Source organism: Adiantum capillus-veneris, chromosome 17 (genome assembly GCF_014529385.1).
Source record: "Adiantum capillus-veneris isolate H3 chromosome 17, ASM1452938v2, whole genome shotgun sequence".
NCBI lineage: Eukaryota > Viridiplantae > Streptophyta > Polypodiopsida > Polypodiales > Pteridaceae > Adiantum > Adiantum capillus-veneris.
The window spans coordinates 100,832,906-100,851,918 of NC_140947.1; the positions used below are offsets into that span (position 1 = coordinate 100,832,906).

General features: G+C 45.8%; 2 protein-coding genes and 1 pseudogene across 2 annotated transcripts; 2 read left to right on the plus strand and 1 right to left on the minus strand.

The window, feature by feature from the left end:
- Positions 1-6,154: 6,154 nt before the first annotated feature.
- Positions 6,155-11,086, minus strand: LOC147437783 (uncharacterized; annotated as a pseudogene).
- A 1,696-nt stretch (positions 11,087-12,782) lies between these two features.
- On the plus strand, positions 12,783-14,065 carry LOC147437784 (uncharacterized). Its single transcript, XM_086486001.1, has 3 exons — positions 12,783-13,316; positions 13,386-13,616; positions 13,691-14,065. The coding sequence occupies exons 1-3, from the start codon at positions 12,783-12,785 to the stop codon at positions 14,063-14,065; spliced, it is 1,140 nt and encodes a 379-aa protein (XP_086342127.1).
- Positions 14,066-14,425: 360 nt separating this feature from the next.
- LOC147437785 (uncharacterized) lies at positions 14,426-16,771 on the plus strand. Its single transcript, XM_086486612.1, has one exon. The coding sequence runs from the start codon at positions 14,426-14,428 to the stop codon at positions 16,769-16,771; it is 2,346 nt and encodes a 781-aa protein (XP_086342738.1).
- The last annotated feature ends 2,242 nt before the right edge of the window (positions 16,772-19,013 follow it).

Consider the following 19,013-nt stretch of genomic DNA (forward strand, 5'->3'; position numbering starts at 1 on the left):
ATCTTAGAGAGCCAAGGGGACCAGTGCAGAATGGAGTTCTTAAAGTATCTAGTTACTTCCCCCCATTCCAAAACCTCAGTTGCACTTTTGCACTTCCTCATCAGCTCCCTTGAGAGTCCACCAGATCTAAGATAAGACCACTTCGGGGCGAGAATTTTATCATGCATCACAACCCCCTTCCATTTTCCCCCTTTCGAACCCAGTTATACTGCATCAAGCATTTCCTTGGTATGATAGCCCAAGCTTGGTCCTGTTTAGCCAATGAGACCATAAATTTGGCACAAAGGGCCTCAGCATGGGATACAGGGTTAATAATGTCGAGCCCTCCTTGCTCTACCGGGCGAGCAACTACCTCCCATGTAGCCCACTGCCATGGCCGGGAGGTTTTCGTGTTGTTCTTCCAGAGAAACCTTTTCACTGGCTCTAAGAATTATTTCCAGTTACATTTAGCCATCTTGAGCACGGAGCTAAGGAAAGCAATATACGGGATCATAAAAGCATTAATCACTCTAATCCGGCTTTGGAAGGGGAGGAGAACAAACTCCCATCTTCTCATTTTTGAGCTTATTTTTTCAAGGACCCATTGAAATCTTTGACTATGGGTTACGTCCACCCCTACAGGGGCACCCAGGTGTCTAAATACACTCCCTTTTGAGATGATCTCTCCTGTCCAGATTGCAAGGTCAAAAGAGTCGTTCTCCGATAGGGAGATTAGTCTTGACTTCTCTATATTGCACTTGGATCCCAAGGCCACGGCAAATGTTTGCACAATCTCCAACGCTCTCCTGACAACTTGAGGGCAAGCCTTCAAGAGTAGGAGTGAATCATCTGCGAACATTTTGGCCAGTAGCTGGTCATTGCCCGGTAATACCAGACCTTGAATCTCTCCCCGCGCAACATTGGCTTCGAGCATCGTAATGAGAGGATGCGACCCGATGGCAAAAAGCAAGGGGGCCAAGGGACAACCTTGCTTAATAGACCTTTTAACCTCAAAAGAGCCCACAATGATGTCATTAAACAGGAGGTCTGATTGGCTACCAACGCCTAGTGTGCGTATGAGGCGACAAAGGTGAGGCCCAAAGCCCAGAGCTCCCATGACTTCTTCTATATAGGATTATTCTATTCTATCATAGGCTTTGTCGAGGTCCAACTACAGTAAGATGCACTCTTGCTTGGAGAAGGATGCATACTCTATTCCTACCATTGCTGCCAAGATATTGTCATATAAAGATCTCCCTTTAATGAACCCGTGTTGATGGGGAGAGATTATCCGACTCAGAAGGGGGGCAAGTCTGAGAGCTATCGCCTTGGCAATAATTTTGTATGCTACTGACATCATCGTAATGGGACGCCAATGTTTAAGTTGAGAGTAGCAGATCTATTTGGGGATGGGCTTGATAAGCCCTCTCTTAACACTTGCATCCAACGACTCTTCGGAAACAACTTGATTGGCCATCCGTATGACTGAACCCTTGAGATCATCCCAAAATTCCTTGAAGAATTCAGCCATCAGTCCATCCCATCCGGGGGACTTTTCATTGCCAAGAGCTTTTAGTGCCGCTGAGCATTCCTCCTCAGAGAAGGCCTTTTCCATGCGGTTGGCTTCCTCCTGGGAAACCTTCTTTTCAACACTCCCAAGTAAAGACGCTCGGGCTTCTTCCACCCTGAGATTGGGTCTCTAGCTGGCCAATAATTTGGTTGAGATACTTGAGCATAAGTGCAGCCATCTCATCTCTTTGAATTGTATTCCCTTTCTCATCATCGAGTACTTGCATGCGGCTTCGACTTTTCCTCACTTTTAGAGCCCTAAAAAAATGTGCTTGGTTAGAAGTCTCTAGTTGAAGGAAAGTTTCCCTAGAGAGCAATGTCGCCTTCTTGATTTCCTCCAGTTGTTCGTTGGCCATGTAAGATTGCTTGTGCTCATCCTCGGTAGCCAGTCCAGCAGCCTTCCGAGAGACTAATTGCGTTACCTCCTCTGTGAGATGTTTGATATGTGCCTCATTGGCTTTTTTAACCCGCGGACCCGAAGTTTTGGTACACTCTGAACAAATACATTCCAAGCACCAGGTTTATTTATCCCCACATCTTTCTTGAGCTTTCCCAAGGCTTTCTTGGTGATGCTTCTGAAGGCACATTAATCGTAGTCACTCTAAAGCATGGGGTTGTGACAATAATTTAAAGAGAAATGTACTTGCTTATGAGAGCAGTTGACCTACTATCTATTTTGAGATGTTGGTATCAAATTAAATTTCATTTGTAAAAGACTTTGTTTCAATGCTTTATTGTAGTCACTCTAAAGCATGGAATTGTGACTCTCATGACTAAATGGCATGGGGTGACTCCGCCATGGGATCAAACTACAGATTGGGGGGATCTCGAGGCGATCGGACGACAAAAAAAAAGACGACGGGTTACCCCCAAGGATTCAAACCCAGACAAGCAATGTGGCAGCCCAATGAGCTAACCGTGCGCAAGTGTTCATTTCACTGAAGATGTGTGTTCACGTGTACTTATGCTTGTGTGGGTTTACACCTCGGATGTCCGAGTTTACAAAATATGTGTGAGTTTACTTTTTAAACTTCGAACGACCGAACATGCCTTTGCTTTTGTGCGTGCAATTCTCGTCCGTGGATCCCATGGCGGGGTCCTCATTCAAGACCCCGTGCCATTTAGTCCCAAGGGGTTGTGACAATAATTTTAAAGAGAAATATATGAGTCGTCTATTGCTATTTGTGATTGCTTATGATGCAAATCATGAAAAGTTATTGGTTATATTGATTAATGTAATGTACACTTTTATGGATGATTCATAAGAGACGTAAAGATAATACATTGATTGGTTTCAATGCTTTAAAAAATAATTATTGATATATAGATCTATTTTTTATTATAAAAATTAAATTTAAAATGTCCATCTAATTTTTTATATGTAAAATTTTTCTAATGTCTCTTATTTTTTATGTTTAAAAAATTCATGGAAGATCATTTAGTTTTATATATATATATATTTGTTAAATACTTGTTTAAATTATTAAGCACCTAAAAGTTGTATTATTTCTTTTACATTGCACTTTCTCTATTTATGTACGTGTCTTTTAAGAAAATTATATAGGGAGGGATGCAAAAGTCCCTGTGAAATGTCATTTCCTGTCGACTACATGAGATACATCAGATGTGTTAGAAGCATGTTCAATCTTGCTTCATCTTGCATCTAGGACGATTTCTGATTTCTTGGTCCCGTAGTGTGAGCATCGGACGCTCGATCTTCATCTTCTACATTTCGCCCACAAAAGGAGCATCAAGCAGCAAGGGTTTTCCTTGCCTTGGGAGTGGATTGCCGATGGATTCAAGGTGAGGATTGTAGTGAAAACAATTGGATAAGAATGTTGCCTACGAGCATGCCAGGGAGAATTGAGTGACGTGGTGTCCATGATGAAGCTGAGGCGCTGAGCTTTGATGTGATCTGTGTTGGTGGCATGGCTGCTGCCGAAGAGGTGGGTGCCAGGGGTTGCCAGCAAATATATGTTTGGGGTTGCCGAACAAGGATCCGGGGTTGGCGACGTTGATGTTCCAATTGGGTTTACCAATGGACAGGCCGGGGATGAGGGTGTCAGGGTTGCCGAAGAAGAAGTTGAGGTTGCCGGAGAAGCGATTATGACCGCAGAGATGGCAGAGAGTTATTGAAGTTAAGGCTGAGGGATTTTCCCACATACAAGAGGGTTTTTTCATGCAAGATTATGTTGAGAACTGATTCCCCATCAGCATCAGGTTGGGTGGTTTTTATTTTAACTTGTCACTTGCCCTGCTGATTTGGCGCAAGCGCAGGGGTCAGAGGCTTGAATGCCTCGAATGGTCAGACGCCATAGATTCTGCTGGTGCAACTTGTATAGCTCCTTGGCCAGTTGGAAAGTCGAAGGCTGCCTGCAGGTTGGTTTGATCTCCTTCGCTGGGGGACTTGCCCATGCGGGGTAAAAGGGTCAGAGGTTTTGTTCTGAGTTGCTTGGCCTGCAGATTTCGCGCAAGGCTCAGAGGCTTCGAGAATGCTCGCTTGCCCCCTCTTTATCCAGGTAAGAGGCAGTATCTTGTAAAATCTGCAGGTTAAGTTCTGCTTCACTTGTGGCTGGCCCCTTGGAAAGTTGAGTGCCAGAGGCCCAGCAATGTCGGAAGTCCTGTGCGAGGCGAGGGCCACTAAAGGTATCGCCATCAGCCATATTGGCATGGAAGAAGGCATGGACAGGAGTGGCTGTGTGCAGCCAAATAAGGCGAGATAATGGGCACCTTCAATGGCATGCAGGAACGGTATCTACTTGACGATACCATGTAGAAATCGTGAGGGTGCTGCTTTGCAGCGTGCGAGCACACAAAGAGACATGCAGGTGCAGGAGATGGTTACACAAAGATTATGAGATACACACAACCACTCATTGGGATCCTCTTTCATAGAGGTGAGATGTGAGATTACAAAGGTTGTGCTGCAGCTTATTCCACATAACAACAGGAATATCACACATTGTGACGAGGATGAGTCTCCTGAAAATATCTGTAGGAAGGTCGTGAAACTAGAATGAGGAAGCCCTTGGCTGTTTCATTTGAGGCGTCTTCTCTCCAGATGCAAACACTTACATCTTGAACACATCTGGCATCGTGCAATCTGTTGATGAGCTTTCGAGTCTAGAGTGTTACATCTCTTGGAATGCATGGCTAAAAGATATATGCTAGCAAGATTTGAGTGAGGAAGCTTTGGGCTGTTTTCATCTCATGCGAAGTGTCATTTCTCTCCAGATGCAAACACCTTAGCTTGCATTTTGAATGAATGTGGCACCATATAACAATGACACGGCCCATGGGCAACCAAGCTTTACATGGAATTGTTAGTGAGTGGTTGCATATACGAGGCGATAGCGACAACATGTATGCCAGTGAAAACACACAAAGCTGGTCTCTTGACTTTAAGTTTATTGGAGCTTATATGTTGCAGTCCTATCCCGTGCAAGAAGCATCAGCTATTTTCTTCAAATTCACAGCGACGGCTACTCTCCACAGGCAATAATCTAGGTTGCATTTTGAAGGCCTGTACCATTATCCAAGACCTGGAGAAAACTAATTGATGCTCAATGACAAATGCAGAGCAAGATTTTATCTACAACGAAGACAAGAACCATTGGATTTGATTTAAAAAAAAGGGTGAGGAGGCTCACGGTGCAGGTTTCCAAATGTCAAACTGAAGCAAGGACTAATCTCAAGAGTCTCAACAGGCTCTCACCCCCGCTAGCATTTTGAAGGCATGCAGCTTTACGCAAGATGTTTACATGGGCAAACAAATTCGTTCTAAGATTGTTAGCCCTGGGCTGCTGTCAAAATAATGTTTTGATTTGAGAGCATTGATCTGCATCTACGCGAAATGTGCTTCACCTTTGAAAGAACAAAAATCTCTACAACAGTATTCTCTCCATGAGGGATGCACACTCTTGAAGTTCATTGATTTCAGGATAATATTCAGTGAGGGCCAGGTAGCAACAGGCTTTTTTTTTTTGCAGCAACTTTGGAGTGAGGGTATTAACTCTAGATATAGCTATTTGGAATGTAAACCCTTGGAATACATTGAATGGAGAATAAAGAAAAAAGGTTGAGAAACCTCTGGGCCATTTTCACTAGAAGCAAAGCAAGGACTTCGACTCTCCAGAAACAATCACTCATGCTTGTATCTCGAAAGCATGCAGCATTATGCAAGACGTTGATGTAGGCAAACAAATTTATTCTGAGATTGTTAGACAAGGGCTGCTGCAACAAGATGTTTATTTCTGCAGAGCTGTGGTCGGCGTGTATGCTAAATATGCTTTACCTTTTAAAGCACAGATATCTCCTTATGAGCTTCCCTGTCCAAGATACACTTTCTTGGAAAGTTAAATGCATTGATCGCAGGATAAATCGAAGAGGGAAAGAGCCAGGAAGCAATGGGTTGCTTTTAGAAAATGCACAGCAAGGGTTTCCCTTAAATATATCCAAGAAGTACTGTGTTGTTTCAACAAATGTGAAGAAGTGTGGACTTCACGTGTTATCATGCACTAAATGCAGGATATGCCCAACAACATGAATAGGATTATGAAAAATGGGTTGTTTTCACTCCAGAAGAGAATTAACTATGCTTGCATCCTAAAGACAAAAGACATAATAATCCCATTTAACTTGCTATGTCCATCATCCTTTGAAATGCATGATGAGCTCCCTGTCAAAGGCGCAGTCTCCTGATATACATATTGGAGGATACGTCTAGCGAGCATGCCCATAATCAGAATCTACTCTCCAGTCCAGACGATGGGTTCATACACTAGTAAATTCTTGAATAGACAACAATGTGTCAATGAAAACACAATACTTACAAGACACCTCTCTCTCTCTCTCTCTCTCTCTCTCTCTCTCTCTCTCTCTCTCTCTCTCTCTCTCTCTCTCTCTCTCTCTCTCTCTCTCTGTGGACTACAAAAGAGAGTACCTACAAAGCAGTTTCCTTCATCACGATTGAAAAGGATTGCTGATTGGAGGAAGGCGCTGGCCATTCTGGACGTGGCTGTCACAAACCCAGAAAGTGTGGCAACTCACACCACTGAAAAAGACACGATGCAACCCAAAATCAGAGGCCATGTCCACTTCCATGTTGCGGAGAAGGGCTTCCATCACTTCTTTCAGTTCCTGATCATGCTGCAGCACATTAATATTGTTGATGGGACCGAACCTCCTCACGTCGACCACCTCATCCAAAAGAGCCTCCAAGGCCCTGGGCAGAATGACATGCTGGAGCGCCTCCTTCTCAATGCCCAATCCACTCACCAGAACCTCTGGTGATGGAACGAAGACATGTGCGCTTGGCAAGTAAATGGAGGCCGCCACTCTTGCCAGGCAGCAGATGACTCTCACGGCTGGAACCACCACGCGTGCTATCTTCGCAACCCATTGCTTCACCTCCATGCATACCTCCTTCCCCTTCTGCCCCTCCACAGGGTGTGGCCCATCCGTGGGCGACTCGCACATGAAATGCACCACTGCCCACTTCCCCGGCAGAGCCTTGAGAGGTGCCAACTTCCCTGTTATACATACATCCTCTAGATATGGGTAGATAGGGTATGCTCTGTCTTTTCTCAGCTCATGTACAAGCAGCCGCGTCGAGCAGTTGGCAATTATGTCCATCTCTACTTGGTGCAATACTCTACCCAACTTCTTTATGTCTTCTCTGATCAGCTTCAGATTTGAATCCAACCTCTTCAGCATCTTCTGCTGCCGCCTTGGAAAGCTTCTTTCGAATTCTATTCGAAAGCTTCTGAATTCAGATTTCAAGCAGCTCTTGATTTCTGACATTGTGTTCCTCACTAGCTCTTGGTGGAATCTGTCATCATGTTGATCGCCACAAGCTTGCTCGTGCAGGCCTTCACCAACATCAGAACGGTCATGGTGAACTCTCTCGAGCTCTGTTTCTTGCTCCTCCTTAATTTCTACTTCTACTTCAACTTCAGCATCCAAGGGACAGTCTACACCCTGATCTCTAGCTTTGGGTGTTACAAATCCTCTCTCCCTCTGCAGTTTCACCATCACCTGGGTCATCCAGAGAGAACTCTTCTTCAATTTCTGCAAGAGCATTGAGCCGACCTTTCACACATGCCTCTCTCTCGTTTGGCAGTAGCAAATCAATTGTGGGGGTGGGGGGTATGTGTAGCTCCCATTCCTGATAGCTTCCTTGTAGCCCCTCATTTCGTATCTTCTCCAAAACATCAGACAAAGGTACTGCCTGTGCATCTGAGTCTAATTGGCTTCGCAACACACACTCCTCCAACATCACTGTTGGGATTCCTCCATATACTGTTGATTTGCAGGTGCCCTGATTTCGTCCATCAGCTTGTTGCCTGTAATGTAGCTTGGAGTGCCGATGCACATTGTTATACACGCACCACCATTGCTGTTGGGACAGAAAATTAGGATGTCAATATACTGCTTGTTCCTCCCTCCAAATCTCACAACCACCCCTACATTCCCTGTCATAAAGGATGCCCATCCATAGCCAAGATGAAAACTAGGATTCTTGGGGCAATACTTTTTGTGCAACTTCACCTGTAACCTTGTGAAAACTCCAAAGGGAATGAGATGGATGGAAGAGTCTGTACACCTCAATCTTCTTCCAAAGAATGCTGTAGCCATTGCATCATTTGCACTCATTAATACAGGGTACTGAATCACATCTTGCTTGACAAGAGCAGGAAACAACAAATGCCCCTTTGGATGGCCTGGCACGATGTCCAGGGTGGTGCAAAGCTCAAGGTGTTGCAAGTACCGCAAGATTTCATCCAGATGCCTTTCCTCGCACCGTTGCCGACGCAGCATCTTCTTGATGTCCTCTTTGTCCCACACCCATGGACAACGCCGCCTTGGCTCATCTTTCAGATGCGTGCCCAGTAAGCTACCAACAAGCTTGTTACAAAACCAGCTGGTATCAATTATCACAAGTGTGCTGTCATCATTCGTACCTTGGTTGGCTGTACTCATTTCCGTCGAGGGAAAAAACACAACATATCCTTGGTCATGTAGCTCCTCAAGAGCTGCTTGAATTCTTCTGGGCTCAATCTCTGCATTGTTTCCATCAGAGAGCATTGATAGAACTGCTGAATATGATGTCAACAATCTTGATTTTGGCAGTCCACTGGAAAAAATAGCAGGACAAATCCACTCAATCTGGTCGCCCTTAATCAGCTTGGCAGAGATATCATAGCAGAGCTTTGGAATGGGCCTGGCAGTGATACTGAATTCCTTAAACAGCGAACGTAGTGCAAGTCTCAGAGGACGCAACCCACGGCTCGTCCTTGCGTTTAAACCAAACAGACTTCGATACTGTCTTTGACCTTGAACAGTATGAAGACCACCAAAGTTGAGCACTTCTGAAAACTTTTCCATCACAGGTTCTGACCAAGTATGTGGGACTCTCCTCATTGCCTCGTCAGTGCCATGTTGCTCAAAAAAGTTGACCACCACCATTACTTTTGGCTTAACATTTGAGTGATCCGCGCCTATGGACTCGGCCAAGCCTTTGTTGCGGGTGCTCCTATGTGAGACAATAAACCTCAGCCAGTAGTCTAGGTGGCTTTGGAACTCTTGCACAGAGGATAAGCTGTCAACTTTGCAGACCACAAGAAAGAGGTCATTGCTGTTAGCATTTATGAAATAGTGATGAAAGACATGATACTCTTCTTGCCCTACTAGATCACAAATTAATAGCTTCTTGCTAGTGTGTCTAAAGGCAAGTGAATGAAACTCCATTCCTCGAGTGCGCTTTGGTGTGAAAGTGCGGCGACAACATGGGAATGTCAGCCATGGGTACCTTTAGGTTCTGTGTAGGGCATGGCATAAAGTGGTTTTGCCAACTTCACCATGTCCGCATAGAAAGAGTTTGGCAGTGTTTGGACTCACCTGTTGCTCCTTGAGGAGCTGCCCAGCTGCATAGCGATGATTTCTGCGGACTAGTTCGGCAGAACGGGCTTCTGCTGCTTCATTCTTCCAAGGTAAGGTTAAGGAGAGAAGAGAATAGTTGTGGATCAAAGAATCTGCGCATTCAAATTCATCACCACTCTCTCGAAAATACTTTGAAGCATGCGGTGTGTTCACTTCCAGGTAAACCAAGTGGGAGGTGGAGAGGTACTCTGATAAAGTTGAGCTGCGAGCGGAAGTTGCAAAAGTGTAAGAAATTCTCAATGCTGGGAGAGTGATGCGAGAGTTGCTTTGAATCAAAACGGACCAAAGGTCATCGAATTCCCAAGGAAACTCACAATCCAAGAACTGTAGAGTGCAGCTGGCATCGGCGAGAGCTTGGCGTACCAGCATTTGCCAGCAGCGACTTTCACCTTCCAGATCGGTACTAAACTTGAGACGCAGAGTGAGAAGCCTGGTATGAAGCCGAGAGTCGAGAAGAGGCTTCGTGTTGCTGAGCGTCAGACCAAGGTCTGTGATCGACTTACTCCATTTCCATCGGAAGAATAGCCCTTTTTTCTCTTGGCCTGCAGACTCATAGCTATCGCGAAGGTCGAGACGCGTGACAGAGCAATTGGGGTTTTCTAGGGTCAGCGCATTCATTGTCTCGCTGTGGAGCGACACATCCCACAGGATTCGCAGCTGCTTCACTCTACATCGCTGACTCTGCAGCCCTACCGTCAAAGCCTTCTTCAAGTTCTCAGCGTCCTCGACCTTCCTGCTTCAAATAATTTGGCAGCACAAATGAGCAGAATTTTACCCATGAGATGAGATTCTCTGTTCCCCACTGTAGGTAACGTCTCCCTTTTTTTGGCCTGCGGAAGGCCATAGGGTTTGGGCTCCAAAGTTGTTGCAACTTTTGGGCCGTCCGATAGATTCACTGGATGCGTGCCATGTGGCCCTAGGTTCACTAAAGGGTCTTTGAGAGAACCCGTAATGTCTTTTCCTGCTGAGGAGGCCCCGTTGGCTTTTGCCCGCTCCTAGCAGAGAGGGCGCGCGTGTAGGAGCTGTCGTCCTCTCGTGAAGGTGGCGCGCAGCAGTTGCATGTATTCTCGTGCTGTTGCTAGAAGACGTGTGCAGTGGTGCGGGTCTTCCACACGGCAGTGCGGTGTGTTGAATGCTGAAGGCGGGCGCTGTCTGGATGCTTTTCGAGGTTGTGGATCCGTGTGATTTTAGGGGCGACTCCATTCAATGCCGTCAGCAAGTGTGGCCTCAGGTGTTGAATGGCGTTCGTCTTCATTCCCTGTGCTTGAGAGCAGGTCTTGGGATTAAAGTTGTGAGTAGCATGAGCAGTGAACTTGTCAGATCTGCATCGACTTTCCCCCACACTACTCAGTTGCGTCAACTCCTCGACTAAAGGATCAGTCATCGTTTTCATGTGTAGACCTTTTGCATGACGCGCCCACGGATGTCGTAGTTCCAAAACTAGAATCTTCCTTCTTGCTAGGCATTGCTTTGCTTTTTCCTCCCTGCTTGATCCGAATCTGCTGCAAATTGAGAACATATCGTCTGTTCTGTAAGTGTTGCATGGCTCAGCAAATGCCACTGATGCATCCTGTTCCAGGATAGCACGCTCCGACATTGTCATTGCATGCCATAGTGAGTGAGAGAGTGAGAGAGAGAGAGAGTGTGTGTGTGTGTGTGTGTGTGTGTCTTGCATCTAAAACATTGCTAGATCTTGATTTTTAGGATCCATTCAAATAGATAATCATAATCAATGTCCAAAATAAGGTGTTTAGAACTATATTGCCCAAATTTTGACCTTGGAAATCAAAGATTCAATTAAATTGAAACCGGGAAATCTGCTTCAAACTAGGATATGTGAGCATTAATTCACTTGAGTAATGGGGCTCGGTCGATAAAGAATGGGCTTCATGCTTTCCGCATTTCTGTTGGGATAATATCGGTGCAGGCAATGTGGACTCCTTGTCAGCATGGAGACCATTGCAAGGCTGTAGTCATTCACACACCTAACTCCTTGTTGCCATACCATACATGTCATGTGTAGTGTATGACAAGAAGCACGAGAATTCTCACAACGTGACTTGCCTCAACATCATGAGCTTCTGTGAGGGGGGCACCGTATGCCTGGCTGGGCACGATTCGGGGCAAGCGGCTTAGCATTAGCAACATGCGCACGCAGCGGCTATCTCGTATCCAATAGCTCGACTCTTCTTATGCTATGGTTATACCTTTTGTTGAGCTGTCTCTACATGCAACAGCTCGCAAGCCTCAGCAGGGCCAGGCTCAAGCAATAGTCCTCCATTAGCTTTTGACTTATGCATCTCTACACATGCTCGCACATCCTGTTCGCTTGAGGAGAGTGAATCAAGAGGCTCCAGCTGACGCTCTTTATGTTCATGCTCGCTTTAGTAACTTGCAATGTTGCTTCCTAGCTCGATGGCCTCCATATACGTTGTCTCTCGAGCAGAGGCTCATGATCTTATATATTGTAAGAAAAACATTGAGAGACTCTGTTTTCGTGGATCATAAAATTTCTAAATCTTCTTGTGTATGCAACCTTGCGAGGGATTTGAAAGGTGACATTTTCCAAGATTAAATAGGGTGTTTGCTTGCTCGCTCAAAAAGAAATCATATTCCCAGCAAGTTTGTTCGCATCCTTCCAATAAGTTCGTTCCCGCGCCTCGTTCTTCCTTTGCTTTTGCGAGCGTGCTGCTTGTAGGATCTTTTTTGCTCTCTCTTTGCTTTCCTCAACTAGTCAATGCTATGGTTAACTGGATTCTTGCTTTTCTTTTCCTCCTGCAGAACTGCGCAGGTTCGTTGAGTCTCCTCCATGCCCTGCAGGCAAACGTTCATCGCAGCAGGTGGTGTCAAGCTCTGCCGGGTCACCGCCAGATCCGGCCTTCGAGGACATCGCAATTGGGAAGAGGTGTAGGCGTGCGTTGCTTCAAGGAAGCCCTTCTACCGATCTCGTTGGCAATGCAGGTATTGCTGATGCGCTCAATCATTCCTTGCGGAATAGCCTTAACGTGTCTACGACTTTCTTTGCTACAGTGCATTCTTGACTGGCGAGTTGCGTTAAGATGGTGCTCTGCTTTTTTTTTGCAGACAAAGGATACTCTCCACTGGGAGAGGAGTGCACACAAGCACCATCTTCTTCTCAACAACAACTTCCTTGCCCATCTCACGAATTAGGGAAAGCTGCAGCCTCATTTTCTGAAGTTGGCCAATCTTCGCCTGCTCGGAATGTCTTGGACAGTGGCAAGCTACTGGACAAAGGGAAAAGCTTGTTAGTCAAGGAAACCTTGCCGCTACTCATGATCAGCGATATAGATGAGGATAGTAAACCTTTCTCCATAGAGGGGAAAATCTTGAATTGGTATGGCATATACCGTTCCATCTCGTCTGGGCAAAAGAAAAATGCACGTTACTTCAAGTTTGACATCGTCGATGCCGAGTGCATTGACACGATTACGGTCGTCGTTGTGGATCCCTTCATTGAGACCTACACCAGGGAGCTCAAGATCGGCTTCTTCGTCAGGCTTGACTGTCCTCTTGTGAGGGCTAAAAACCATAACGATGTTGGGTCAGCTTTGTTCTCCTTGCATGTCGATGCGTCGACAACCATTAGACCTTGCGACGCATTCCCTGTTACTTTATCTTTCTATCCTGAGACCAAGATAAGAACATTTCTTGCTGACGCTGCAATTTTTGAGGCTACTAGCCCACGTCCGCCCTTAGCGACACTGGCGTTTGTTGTCTTGCAAAGTCGTAATTTCCATCAAAGAATTGGTGCTACATTTGGGGATTTGGTTGTTGCTGATGGCCCGACCCCAGACGACAAAGAAGTTGTACGTATCAAAAGCATTGGCTCCAGCGTTTATTTCTTTTGAAATTGACAAACCTTTTGCCATATGTAGGTCAGCTTTGTCAACTCTCGAAACCAAGACTACGATCGGGTCATGGCCCAGATGGCTAGGGAGCACATTGTTATGTTTGTGGCTAGGAATATTGGCCTCTTCGTGGGCAAGGTGCGCACATTGTCTATTCTGGATGTCACAACTTTGGCCCCCGTGCGAGGATCACGTTTGAAGGAAGAATTGACCATAGCATTTCATAGACAGTGTGAGACTCTCGGCTACAATAGAGAGGTGACTTTCCATGGTTTGCACTCAACTGGATGAAGACATCTTTAGTGGTCTTTACACGTTTGTTTTTTTTGTAGGTTGTGGGGACTTTGCGCTTTGTGAACTTCAATAGGGCTCTCTTGCATTCCCAGTGCTTAGTCTGTGACTCGCCGAAGGTGAAGAAGGTCGAAGGCCGACTGTGTTGTTCTCTTTGCGATAAAGATCACGTCATCAACACGACGCTCAGACTGGAGGCACAGATTCGAAGCAGCATTGACAGACGTGTTGTGGCGGTTCAAGTGTCAGAATCTATGGTGGATCGTCTTCTGAGCTTGCCAAGGAGCTTCAAGGAGCTGTACATGGAGAGCATTCCAGAGGCGAGGGATATTTTATCGACATCTGTTGTCGAGGGTGTGTTCAAAATTGGCACAAATGGCTCTATGATATCTTTCACTCCTCTGTTGGAAACCTAGATGCTTTGAGAGCATGTATTTGAATAGCTTTTGGCCTTTCACCTCGAATAACTATTCTTCCTTACCTAGATCCCTCTACAATCGATGAACTAAATTTTGGCTTGTCCATTGTATATCCCATTTCAAGAGAAAGTCCATGGTGTCTCTCCATAGCTCGCTTTCTACTCTTCCTTCCTCTCTATCTTTTCAACCTTCCAAAGCACAGACTCTCTCTCTCTCTCTCTCTCTCTCTCTCTCTCTCTCTCTCTCTCTCTCTCTCTCTCTCTCTCTCTCTCTCTCTCTCTCTCTCTCTCTCTAGCACACGTATACAAACAAACACACAAGCTGACTTAATGTTTACAATCTTTGCGTGTCTTTCCAATGACTCTCTTGGCCGAACAAGACATTGATATCGTTTTCGCGGCGCGGTTTCCAAACAATTCAGACATCTTCCTCGTGCTACACCATCTCCAAAACTCAACAGGTGCACCGCATGACCTTAGATCAAATTTGCTCGACAACTTGTTCGAGAGCTTCTTGCGTGATAGACATGCTGTCCCGGGTGCATGCCTCTTCTTCCATGATGATGAGCCCACTAGCACAATGACAGCCACAAAATTCTCGTCTTTGTATTCAACATCCACTAGCTCACTTGCCCTTAGCCTCGACATATTAACGGCCTTCGCTCACTCTGTGACTTGTAGGTTAAAAGTGTATTTGAAAATAGATGACAGCGTGAGAACAATCATCTTGGGGATGCCATCGAAACCATTTCTTGCAAAGGGCATTCTGCTCTCCGAAACAACCAACGGCATCACATACCTTCCCACCTTCACAACGTCCTCAAACCGTGCACGTGTTCGATGGGAAGAAGATGAGGTGACCACTTTGCATCAACTATCCTTGTTGCACGAGGCTTTGCCAGATATTGAGGTCGTCCGCATGTTCCAAGCCAAACACCCACACACATTCCACACAACCCAGGCCGTGAAATGCAAGCTTTCACGCCTGAAGAACGAGAAGGGCCTGGTCACCGGTGCTCAGATACGACTCACCCATGCCAGGTTGAGCAAGGAGATTAAGAGATACAACATAAGCATCAAAGACAAGCCCATTACACCCTGCAAAAAATGTGGACGCTTGCTATTCCGCCGCCAGATAACACGCCAGCTTCTGCCTTCAGTTGCGGAATCCACTTCAACGAAGCGAAGACGCTATGCGGATGTGTACATCTGCAACCAGTGCAAGAAACACTTGGCAAGCGATAGCAACCGCCTATGGAGCTTGCAAGAGACAGGGTTCAATCCAACGCTTCCCTTCGTGTCAGATCTAAACCCCATAGAGGCACGCTTGGTCTCCATTCGTATTCCCTTCGCCAAGATACGTGAACTGACATACGATGGTCAGTATGGGCTTAGAGGTAGTGTTGTCAATGTGCTTGCCAACTTGGAGAAGAACCAGGCTGTGCTGCCTCTCTTCATTGAGGATGAGGCTTCTGTCCTTGTGGCCATCAAACGGAAGCTCGAGTACGATAGATGTTACCTAAGCGGTGTTGTGCGACCCTTGCTCACAATGCGTGCAACCACTACGTTGCTGTCCACACCACTCTACACACGAGAAGGTATCACCATCAACGACAGGTGGCTTGCACATCTTTCCATTCTAAGTCTGCCTCCTGCAAATACCCTTAACAACAATACGCACGATGTTGAGCTTGAGGATGATCAGACTGATGTCATGCTTCATGGGGTCACAAGTGCGGCAGAGGTTGTCGACTACAGTGGCAAGATTCTTCATGTTGCCCCTTGTGAGGGCAATTCACCGTTGAGCATCTTCACGGACAAGTATTGCGAGGAGTTGAGCTTCCTGACTCTTTTCTTCGGGTCCCCTAGAAGATATAGGGAGGCCGCGAACAAAGATTATCAAACGATCGCAAAGTGGGAGCTCCTAAACGTCGATAGAAGATTCGCCCTGGACATCGAGAATTTATTTTTCAAGTCTATCAAAATCATGTCACAACAAGTTGCTTCCTCTGTTTGGGTGCGAATGCGCAAGGGAAAGCTAGGGGGTGCAGTGCTAACTGCAAGGCAGGTTGTAGAAGACACAAACATAGAGAGGCTTCTCAACTCAAGATTAGGCTTTAGAGACTTCGAGGCGCTGCGCACGTCCCCCGACTACAAGGAAAAGATGAAAAAAAATGTCTTCTCAATGATCCGGCAACTTGGACCGCCTACATTTTTTGTCACGTTCTCCTCCGCAGAACGAAGATGGAAAGAGCTTCTTGCTGCACTTGAGAAGTTGGTCCCGCTGAGCCAAGAGCCTAACGAGAGTCTGAGCTCATATCAACGTCGCCTCATTCGTGCCGATCCCATTATAACTGCTCGTTTCTACGTAAACAGGTTCAACGCAATGAAACGGTTGTTGCGCACTGATTCCTCCATATGCGGCAAAATACGGGACTTCTTTTTCATCACGGAGTTCCAAAGTCGCGGTAGCCAACATGATCATGGTTTACTGTGGCTAGAAAATGCTCCATCACTCACAACACACTCAGATCAAGATATTGTATTATTTCTAGATACCCACATTAGCACAGATAGATCCATCTTGCCCAATGACCTTTCTGAAGCTTACAAGCACAATCATCATAAGACTTGCCAAAAGAAGAGCAAAAGTTGCCGTTTTGGATTTCCACGTTTTCCCATGCCATTCACAACTATTATCTGACAAGGAATACTTGAGGCAAACATAGCTAGACAAGGCAAGCTTTATTTGCAACAAATCGAAAAACAACTCAGCCAAATTGATTTACAAAATGCCCCTACGTTTGAAGATGGCTAGAACAAGTACAACTCTCCATGGAACAGTACTTGCTTGCATTGCAAGCAACTATCTCAACACCCACCATTTTTCTCAAGCGCAAACCAAGCGATATATTCACAAACAACTTCAACAAATCAATAGCTTCACTTTGGAATGCAAATACAGATATACAGTTTGTGCTAAATGCACATGGAGCTGCGAGCTATTGCACCTCATACATGAAAAAAATGGACAATACATTAATAGGAGCAATCAAGTCACAAGTTGATCACTGTGTCGCAAAAAATGCAACAACGCTGGAGAGACTACGAAAAGTTGGTAGCACAATCTTTAAGACACAACAAATTAGTTCACAGCAAGCTGCTTACATATGTCTCTCGCTCCCATTGCATAGCTCCTCTAGAGAATTCATATACATAAATACTAACCCACCTGAAGAGCGTGCCCTCGTTCTCAAAAGGAAGAACGCCCTACAAAAAATGCACCCCGACACAACAGAAATCTTCTCTGCCTCCATCATTGACAAATGTGCCTCTAGACCACACTCGTTCTTTGCCATGTGCTTGGCCCAGTTCGCTTCCACAACCAAAAACCCCTCCAGGCCTGACAAGTTGCTGCAGAGGGCACGCATCGTGCGGTACGTCAGATACAATAAAGCCAAAGACCCTGACAACCACTACAGAGAACAATGCCTTCTCTTCTTGCGGTGGTCAAGACATGAGAATGAGCACCTACCCGAAGGTTTATCTTGGATCGATGTCTACACTTCGAACATTGAGACAGTAAAAAACAATGAATCACGGTTCGTTGTCGAACCAGCTCCACTTGATAGACTCGCAACAGCTATCACAACCTCACGCAGCACGAGGAGTGTAGGTTCCTTGAACGATTCCAACAATCCCAGCGTGATGATCAACACCCCATCAAACCAACCGACAAAGAAACCATTTGCTTTGCATTTTTCCAAACATATTGGCATGACCAATGAGGATTTCCACACATCAATAAAGAAACTAAACCCACAACAGCGACTCATCCTCGATGATGTCATGCTTAAAAAACGCATAGCGCCATATGAAAAGATACATCTCTTCCTCACGGGTGGAGTAGGCACTGGGAAAACATTCACGCTACTCTTGCTTGTCGAAGCCCTCATTCGTTTCTACACGCATAAGTCGGGCCACAATCCTGACTTTCCTAAGGCACTCCTGATGGCATATACAGGCAAGGCAGCATTCAACATTGGTTGTACAACTATACACTCAGCTTTACATTTGCCTTTGATAACTATGACACACACAAGCCTCAGAGCAGAAAATCTAGATGCATTGTCCTTACTTTATCAAGATTTGGAGCTTGTAGTGTTTGATGAAGTCTCCTTGATAGGATCAAGTGTCTTCTCATTGGCCGACTCGTGTCTTCGTGCCATCAAGAGAAAAACATGACCAACCTTTTGGTGGCCTAGATGTCATACTTTGTGGTGACCTCTGCCAAGCTAGCCCAGTCAAAGACTCTTGGATATTCACAACCAAGCAACCTCTTCTCGAGGCGGTTGCACCTTCGTACTGGCATGAATTCCTTAAGTGCTACGAATTAACGATGACAATGAGACAAACCGATGGACAGTTTATAGAGGTGCTCAACCGAATGAGAACTGGCTCACACACCAACAGCGACCTTGCTTACATTAACAACTCCTTCCACAGAGCGCTGCCTGCTGACATAACCATATCACACCTATTCTACTCTAACAAGGAAAAGGATGAACACAACGAAAAGGTCTTCGCAGAATTGCCCGGTGAGCCACACATATTCAAAGCAATTGACAAGTGTGGCGCCTCTTGCAGCAAAACAATAGCAACTCCATTGGATGCCAGACAAACTGCAGGTCTCCAAGCAACATTGTGCCTGAAGCCGGGCCTAGTGGTCGAGCTATGCGCTGGAAATCTGGACATTCCCGACGGCCTCGTCAACGGTGCAGAAGGCGTCTACAAGCTCTACACTACATTCTCCGACACGGCATGCCTCTGGATTCATTTCACCAACCCTAGCATAGGGCAAAAACAAAGGTACGACCACCGTCATCTTCACAACCCACTCACATTGCCTAGTTGGACGCCAATTCTCCGCATCACACGCGAATTCC